The sequence below is a fragment of the Entelurus aequoreus genome, linkage group LG07 (genome assembly GCF_033978785.1).
Source record: "Entelurus aequoreus isolate RoL-2023_Sb linkage group LG07, RoL_Eaeq_v1.1, whole genome shotgun sequence".
NCBI classification, from domain to species: Eukaryota; Metazoa; Chordata; class Actinopteri; order Syngnathiformes; family Syngnathidae; genus Entelurus; species Entelurus aequoreus.
Window position 1 is genome coordinate 14,210,892 of NC_084737.1, and position 9,644 is coordinate 14,220,535.

Consider the following 9,644-nt stretch of genomic DNA (forward strand, 5'->3'; position numbering starts at 1 on the left):
ATGAAATGCTCAGTCATTCACAAACAAGGATGGGGCGAGGGTCACCACTTTGTCAACAAATGCGTGAGCAAATAGTTGAACAGTTTAAGAACATTTCTCAACCAGCTATTGCAAGGAAATGAGGGATTCCACCATCTAAGGTCCAATGTGTATTTTACTTCTGTTTTAAATTTTATTTTTTAGTCTGTCCTTTGCCTTTATTTCTTTGTGGTGTACAGCCCTTTGTTTTTCAACTGTGGTTGTTTTTAAAGGGCTTTATAAATAAAGTTGGTATGGTATGGTATGGTATCAAAAGGTTCAGAGAATCTGGAGAAATCACTGCACGTAAGCAATGATATTACAGACCTTCGAACCCTCAGGCGGTACTGCATCAAAAAGTGACATCAGTGTGTAAAGGATATCACCACATGGGTTTAGGAATACTTCAGAAAACCACTGTCAGTAACTAAAGTTTGTCGCTACATCCGTCAAAACTCTGCTATGCAAAGCCAGAGCCATTTATCAACAACACCCAGAAACGCCGTCGGCTTCGCTGGGCCCGAGCTCATCTAAGATGGACTGACGCAAAGTGGGAAAGTGTTCTGTGGTCTGACGAGTCCACATCTCAAATTGTTTTTGGAAACTGTGGACGTTGTGTCCTCCGGACCAAAGAGAAAAAGAACCATCCGGATTGTTCTGGGCGCAAAGTGTAAAAGCCAGCATCTGTGATGGTATGGGGGTGTATTAGTGCCCAAGACATGGGTAACTTACACATCTGTGAAGGCGCCATTAATGCTGAAAGGTACATACAGGTTTTGGAGCAACATATGTTGCCATCCAAGCAACGTTACCATGGACGCCCCTGCTTATTTCAGCAAGACAATGCCAAGCCACGTGTTACATCAACGTGGCTTCATAGTAAAAGAGTGCGGGTACTAGACTGGCCTGACTGTAGTCCAGACCTGTCTCCCATTGAAAATGTGTGGCGCATTATGAAGCCTAAAATAGCACAACGGAGACCCCCGGACTGTTGAACAACTTAAGCTGTACATCAAGCAAGAATGGGAAAGAATTCCACCTGAGAAGCTTCAAAAATGTGTCTCCTCAGTTCCCAAACGTTTACTGAGTGTCGTTAAAAGGAAAGGCCATGTAACACAGTGGTGAACATGCCCTTTCCCAACTACTTTGGCACGTGTTGCAGCCATGAAATTCTAAGTTAATTATTATTTGCAAAAAAAAAAAAAAAAAGTTTATGAGTTTGAACATCAAATATGTTGTCTTTGTAGCATATTCAACTGAATATGGCTTGAAAAGGATTTGCAAATCATTGTATTCCGTTTATATTTACATCTAACACAATTTCCCAACTCATATGGAAACGGGGTTGTATAACAGTTTACAGCAGTTTTTTGTTTTGTCATTAGAGACAGTGAAACACACACACACACACACACACACACACACACACACACGTGCACACACACACCTGCCCAAATGACCAAGGACGCGGGACAACGTTGACGTCAGTTCCCATGTAGACCATGCCATTGTCCCTCTTGATGTACTCGTCCAGCAGCACATTCGGCATGTAGACCAGATCCTCTGGACGTGCAAAAGTGCAGAAGTCAGCATTTTCCCGGCAGTTAGTGGACTCAAGACGGACTCGTGACGAACTCGCCTTCCAGCCAAGGGTTGCACAGCAGCACAAAAGTCCCCACCAAGAAGCTGCGGCGCTCCTGTGCACCATATATGTGGACCAGCATCTGGTACATGCCCACCGAGGACCGGACCGGGGCGAAGACGTGGATGGGGACGGAGCGGCGGCGCAGGTCGCCAGGGTAACCCCGGGCCGACCACCTGTCCGTGTCGAACCACTTGTCGGTAAAGTTGACCAACATCTTGGCTGACATGTCGCCTGTCATGATTAAAAAAATCAAAACCAAGGTCAAAGCCGCAGTTCTGCCTAGCAACAGGTGAGGTTGTGAAGAGCACCTAATGAAACCTGCAGCGCCAAACGTTGGCTGCTCGGCTCCCACAGACGTCCATCAAACATCAGAGTGACTTTGAAGGCTCTTCCTCGCCGCACCACAAGCCGCTTGCTGCTCAGACCTTCCGTCTGGTGGCGACTGTGGTTCTCCTCCATCTCAAAGTCCACCATTTTCAGGCGAGTCTGGCCTTTGAGAGAATTGTTACATCCAAATAAATGTGTTCATATTTGGCATTACATGGGACAATCGAATGAATGGAGTGGAACTTTAGGTCATTGCACTTAAATTGCACTTTTCTATTGGGGCTCCAATACTCTGGAATGCCATCCCGGTAACAGTTAGAGATGACACCTCAGTAGAACCCATCTTAAAACTCATTTGTATACTCTGGCCTTTAAATAGACCCCCTTTTAGACCAGTTGATCTGCCGTTTCTTTTCTTTTCTCCTCTGCCCCCCTCTCCCTTGTGGAGGGGGAGGGGACATGTTAGATCCACTATGGACTGGACTCTCACTATTATGTTAGATCCACTATGGACTGGACTCTCACTATTATGTTAGATCCACTATGGACTGGACTCTCACTATTATGTTAGATCCACTATGGACTGGACTCTCACTATTATGTTAGATCCACTATGGACTGGACTCACACTATTATGTTAGATCCACTATGGACTGCCACTATGGACTGGACTCTCACTATTATGTTAGATCCATTATGAACTGGACTCTCACTATTATGTTAGATCCACTATGGACTGGACTCTCACTATTATGTTAGATCCACTATGGACTGGACTCTCTCACTATTATGTTAGATCCACTATGGACTGGACTGTCACTATTATGTTAGATCCACTATGGACTGGACTCTCAATATTATGTTAGATCCACTATGGACTGGACTCTCACTGTTATGTTAGATCCACTATGGACTGGACTCTCACACTATTATGTTAGATCCACTATGGACTGCCACTATGGACTGGACTCTCACTATTATGTTAGATCCATTATGAACTGGACTCTCACTATTATGTTAGATTCACTATGGACTGGACTCTCACTATTATGTTAGATCCACTATGGACTGGACTCTCTCACTATTATGTTAGATCCACTATGGACTGGACTCTCACTATTATGTTAGATCCACTATGGACTGGACTCTCACTATTATGTTAGATCCACTATGGACTGGACTCTCAATATTATGTTAGATCCACTATGGACTGGACTCTCACTATTATGTTAGATCCACTATGGACTGGACTCTCACTATTATGTTAGATCCACTATGGACTGGACTTTCACAATATTATGTCAGACCCACTCGACGTCCATTGACGGGGGTGGGGAGGGGGGGGTGGGGGGGGGTCACCCACATCTGCAATCCTCTCCAAGGTTTCTCATAGTCATTCACATCGACGTCCCACTGGGTTGTGAGTTTTTCCTTGCCCTTATGTGGGCTCTGAACCGAGGATGTCGTTGTGGCTTGTGCAGCCCTTTGAGACACTTGTGATTTAGGGCTATATAAATAAACATTGATTGAAAAGTAATTAGATTACATTTTCAAGGTAGGGAAATGGTAAACATTGCGGGGAGTGGGGAAGGAGTAAAAAAAAGGTTCGATTTCCCCCCCTTTTATTGTCTATTTCTGGTCCTTAAATTCGTCACACTTTGCCTTGCAGAGCAGCCAGCTTCTCCAAGATGTTGTCCAGTTTGTGAATTGATCCAGAAACCGCAAAAGTCTGAGTGCTCTTAGCTCTGCCCATCCCTCAATTATTTGTGGCTGCTTTAGGGTATACCTTGAGCAGCTGCCGGGTAACGCTTACTCCAATCAGCAGGTGTCCTGTGATCATTTTGAACAGGTAGATGTCTTCAACGTCCTCCACTGAAAGAATCACCAAGAGTCCATCGTTTGTCTAGCAACAAACGTTTCTTCAGGACCTGAACCCGGGCTTCTCGTTGAAAAGAGCTTGTCGATTTTGCTGAGAGGCAAGTTGATCACTTCCATTGTTCAGATTTTGAAGAGCAGTGGAGCAAAAGTTAAGACAAATGAAAACAAAGAAGAAAGCAGGAGAGGGAAGGAAGAGGGAAGGGAAAGCGGCCGCCTGTGCTGAGAGCCAGAGAGAAGGCAGCCCTTTTAATAGACAGTTTAGTTGAATAAATGAAATAATATTTGAACAATAATTAAAAAACAGCATGACAGAAAAATAATATAGTATTTATAAAAATGATATATACTTCATTATTATTTTTATAATTTTTAAAGTTTATATACTTCTTTGGGATATGATCTTACACCAACTCACGATTCGATTCCGATTCTTGACGTGACAATTCGATTCAGTGTCAATCCTCGATTGAAACCGATTCTCGTAATATATCATTAGGTATACGAATGACAAAACTTTTTAAAAACAGGTTGCAGGCTACAAAAGCCCTTCTTGACTGCTGAGGTATGACCTACACATGCAGCGAGTGAGCGCAGACATGGCCAAAAAAAACCCATCTTTAAATGTATTTAATATATATGTACATATCTGTGTGTGTGTGTATATATATATATATATATATATATATATATATATATATATATATATATATATATATATATATATATATATATATATATATATATATATATATATATATATATATATATATATATATATATATATATGTATTTAATATATATGTACATATCTGTGTGTGTGTATATATATATATATATATATATATATATATATATATATATATATATATATATATATATATATATATATATATATATATATATATATATATATATATATATATATATATATATATATATATATATATACAATTTTGTTTTAAATAGGTTTAAATACTTTTTTAGGTAATAAAAAATAAAATATGTATGTATGTATATATACATTAAAAACTTTTTTTTTTTAACCTGAATTGATTCTTCAAAATTGTGAACCAGAATTGAAATAATTAAAAATAAATAAATAAATAAAAATCACGATTTGGATGTGAATCGATTTTTTTCAGCATTACCTCCAAAGAAATGCACCTGGGGATAGGTTGATTGGCAACACTAAAATTGGCCCTAGTGTGTGAATGTGAGTGTGAATGTTGTCTGTCTATCTGTGTTGGCCCTGCGATGAGGTGGCGACTTGTCCAGGGTGTACCCCGCCTTCCGCCCAATTGTAGCTGAGATAGGCTCCAGCACCCCCGCAACCCCGAAGGGAATAAGCGGTAGAAAATGGATGGATAGATGGATATTTTGGTTAAAAAAAAGCCAAACAATTTAGAACACTTTTTCACAATTTAATGATCGGAATTTTTGAATGATCAATTTATTCGACATCTTAGTTGTTTAATTTTGGCACAAGAAGAACCACAAATATATTATATACATATTTTATATGAAAATAAAGTCCATTACTTTTAATATATATTATATTGTACATATATACATTATATATAAATATAGATCAATACAGTCTGCAGGGATACAGTCCGTAAGCACACATGAAAAAAAATAAATACAAATAAAAAATATCAATATTAAAATAAAAAATATTTTTAGACGCATCGGGACAAACAAAGTGCACGCAATTTTCCTAAGAACCAAACACTTGGCACTTGTTGCAGTTAAGCAAGTTAAGCCTCCCAGTCGCTGTATGAGGAAATATGGTATGAGTATATAAATCATGAAAATATGACAGATAAGTCCAAAAAGTATTCTTGTATAAACTAACTGTTTAAAAAAAATAAAAAAATAAAAATTGAATTAAAAATATTTCTTATTTTACTTCAAATAAAAGTGAATCATTTATAGGCTCCCGGGTGTGTACATTGCATACACACCCACTGGTGGACACATGAGTAACACATTAGAAAATGGTAATGTTCAATGTGTCCTAAATAAACATGTAGCTTAAATAACAATAATAACAAATATTTCATATGAGTTACAGATCAAAGCTCACCGCTCATGTTGCGCCTGTTTGTGTCTCCGGTGGCGTCCATGCTGTGATTGACATCCACTGCAGGGAAGTCTAGAAAGGCCTGACAGCGAGACTCCGCCCACCTGCTGATAACAAACTCACTGGACCACTTATTTTTTTTTAGTTTTTTTTTTTAGAGAACGATCTATCAACGAATAAAACAGAGAAACATGGCAGTTATCCTCCAAATGTATAATGACAGCGATTATGTATATACTGTATACATACTGTACATATATACTGCATACATACATACATATATACATACATACACTGCATACATACATGCGGTTTTCTATGTGCACACGCCCCAGCAAAGGAATGAACACTTTCCTGCTGCCTGCACAGCGACACAAAAACACTTGTCTTTTTTTTTTTCTTCCTTACTCAACTGCAGAGAGTGCCAGGCGCTGAAACAAGCACGTATGCGCTCCGATTGTTAGGCGTAGGTAAGGACCGAGACGCGGAGAGCAAAACCTCTCCAAAAGTCCAACAATTTGTGAGCGCAGCTGAAGATTCTCGCCTCAAAAGTCGAACTAAAGTTGGCCTTCAAAACGTTCTCACAATGAATGGATCACGTTTGTAAGTCAGCTTTGATTTTTTTTTTTTTAAATGTTATCCTTTTTTGTTTGGTGTGATGTCATCACAGAGGGTACCGATGACGGAAAATGGGCGAGGGGGACAATTGTGATGATAACCATAGAACAGGAAATAAAACTTAATACAAAATTCAATTCAATATCAACTAGGTTAATGTAACGCTACATGGGCTAGGCGGGTTAAGAGTGTAAACCGTGTGACAGAAGATGGTTCGTCTAGGAGCCTGTGGTATGAAAGATGACGACAACAAGTTACTTTGGTTTCAACTGCATTAAATGTATTGAACAAGAATATAAATGCCACAGATGACACAATAGGAAAAAATTAAAAAAATGCCCAAAACAAAAATACAAGATGCAGTCCTGCTGCCTTCTCGGAACCAGTTCACAGTTCAGTTCAAAAGGTACGCAAACGCTTTAAAATGAAAAAAAATGGTTGTCCTACCGCGTAGTTGTTTAGCTCGCCATTTGTTGAGTTGAGTTTGAAGGTGAATAGGGAGCTCAGGTTTTTGGGGTCAACGGGTATTCCTTCCCGGAAAAAAACCTGACCTAAAAGTCCAAAAAAAACAAAGTGAATTAAAGCTGCAAGCAGCGATGGACGGGACCGACTTTGAGGGCTCATAAAATCCAAACCGGAGCAGTAATTAAAACTCTTTCATCAACTTTGAATCAGAAGGCTTCAATCTCTCTCCTGTGCTAATTTGAAGCCGACACGACAAACGCGCTCAAAGGAGATCATGTTTGAAAAAAGGTGACTGTTTTTACTCAACTTTTGTTTTGAAGGGGGAATTGCAAACTTATTGTTGATTTTTGCTGGGGGTTGTCAGTGTATGAAATCTAGGTCTAAGTGAGACCTAGATTTACATACATACATGTCTCTATGACATTCCTACTGGGAGTTAGAGGCAGTTTTGTCTGTTTTTTCTTCCTAGGGGGCGCTAGAGCGCAATTTGGGGTTTTGGGGTTTGGTTTTTTGATTAGATCGCAATTTTTGCCAGTCCTAATGTGTTTGTCCAATTTGGTGAGTTTTGAAGCATGTTAAGGGGGTCAAATTACAGCTCAAACAGGCGGAGGTATAATAATAAAACGCTAGAAATACAATAGGGTCCTCTGTCCCAAAGGGACTCGGTCCCTAATAACCTAGGTTACCTCTTCACTAGCAAAGTGCATTATATATGTACTTGAAAGCATAATGTAAGCATTCGATTGTCAGGAATGACTCTTTTTTTGTACTAATAAACCAATTGATATGACAATTAACCATGTTGATTCATATACAATCATGAGTCCAATTAAAATGAACATTCATAATACATTTCTAATAATACAGATCATGATTTCGTATCTAAAGTGATAAAACTCAATCATGGATCAATTACAAATTCAATTAAAGCTGCAAGCAGCGATGGACGGGACCGACTTTGAGGGCACATAAAATCCAAACCGGAGCAGTAATTAAAACTCTTTCGTCAACTTTTAATCAGAAGGGTTCGATCTCTCTCCTGTGCTAGTTTGAAGCCGACACGACAAACACGCTCAGAGGAGATCATTTTTGAAAAAAGATGACCGGTTTTTTACAAAACTTTTGTTTTGAAGGGGGAATTGCAAACTTCCTGTTGATTTTTGCTGGGGGTTGTCAATATATGAAATGTAGGTCTAAGTGAGACCTACATAGAGGTTTTTGTTTTATGTCTCTCCGACATTCCTACTTGGAGTTACAGGCAGTTTTGTCTGTGTTTTCTTCCTAGGAGCAGTTTTGTCTGTGTTTTCTTCCTAGGGGGCGCTAGAGCGCAATTTTGAGTTTTGGGGTTGGGTTTTTTTTATTAGATCCCAATTTTTGCCAGTCCTGATGTGTGTGTCCAGTTTGGTGAGTTTTGAAGCATGTTAAGGGGGTCAAATTATAGCTCAAAGAGGCAAAAGTGAGTGTTTTTACAAAACTTTTGTTTTGAAGGGGGAATTGCAAACTTCCTGTTGATTTTTGCTGTAGGACGTCAGTGTATGAAATCTAGGTCTAAGTGAGATCTACATAGAGGTTTTTGTTTTATGTCTCTCCTACATTCCTACTGGGAGTTACAGGCAGTTTTGTCTGTGTTTTCTTCCTAGGAGCAGTTTTGTCTGTGTTTTCTTCCTAGGGGGCGCTAGAGCGCAATTTTGAGTTTTGGGGTTGGGTTTTTTTATTAGATCGCAATTTTTGCCAGTCCTGATGTGTGTGTCCAGTTTGGTAAGTTTTGAAGCATGTTAAGGGGGTCAAATTATAGCTCAAAAAGGCAAAAGTGACTGTTTTTACAAAACTTTTGTTTTGAAGGGGGAATTGCAAACTTTCTGTTTATTTTTGCTGTAGGACGTCAGTGTATGAAATCTAGGTCTAAGTGAGACCTACATAGAGGTTTTTGTTTTATGTCTCTCCGACATTCCTACTGGGAGTTACAGGCAGTTTTGTCTGGGTTTTCTTCATAGGAGCAGTTTTGTCTGTGTTTTCTTCCTAGGGGGCGCTAGAGCGCAATTTTGAGTTTTGGGGTTGGGTTTTTTTATTAGATCGCAATTTTTGACAGTCCTGATGTGTGTGTCAAATATGGTGAGTTTTGAAGCATGGTTTTTGTTTTATGTCTCTCCGACATTCCTACTGGGAGTTACAGGCAGTTTTGTCTGTGTTTTCTTCCTAGGGGGCGCTAGAGCGCAATTTTGAGTTTTGGGGCTAGGTTTTTTGATTAGATCTCAATTTTTGCCAGTCCTAATGTGTGTGTCAAATATGGTGAGTTTTGAAGCATGTTAAGGGGGTCAAATTGCAGCTCAAAGAGGCGGCGGTATAATAAAGAATAATAAAACCTTACAATTACAATAAGGTCCTCTGTCCCAAAGGGACATTGCGGTCCCTAATTACAAGTGCACTTATATAACCTAGTTTCATAATAATACTCATTATTAGAAACTCAATGTATCATAATTCAAATTCAAGTAATTGTCCAAACATTCAAAGTTAATAAACAATCAAGCAGAATTAATAAATTAAAGTGTTGCGCAACAACCCAAATACACGCACCTGCGTTCCATCTGAAGCGCATCCACAAAGTGG

At 39.3% G+C, this 9,644-nt stretch overlaps 1 protein-coding gene across 2 annotated transcripts in view; it reads right to left on the bottom strand.

Annotated features, from left to right (window-relative positions):
- Positions 1-6,460, bottom strand: part of LOC133653405 (protein-glutamine gamma-glutamyltransferase 5-like) — a 32,117-nt gene extending 25,657 nt beyond the window's left edge. Inside the window, exons 1-5 of one of the 2 annotated variants that reach the window (XM_062052627.1) lie at positions 6,360-6,460; positions 5,955-6,055; positions 1,972-2,154; positions 1,658-1,894; positions 1,466-1,581 (exon numbers count right to left, since the gene is read on the bottom strand). In XM_062052627.1, the coding sequence (XP_061908611.1) occupies positions 1,466-1,581; positions 1,658-1,894; positions 1,972-2,154; positions 5,955-5,994 (576 nt within the window). In that variant the 5' untranslated portion in view covers positions 5,995-6,055; positions 6,360-6,460. Of the gene's footprint in view, positions 1-1,465; positions 1,582-1,657; positions 1,895-1,971; positions 2,155-5,954; positions 6,056-6,359 lie in introns of those variants that run through there. The other variant, XM_062052628.1, reaches the window with a different exon arrangement.
- Between the last annotated feature and the right edge of the window lie 3,184 nt (positions 6,461-9,644).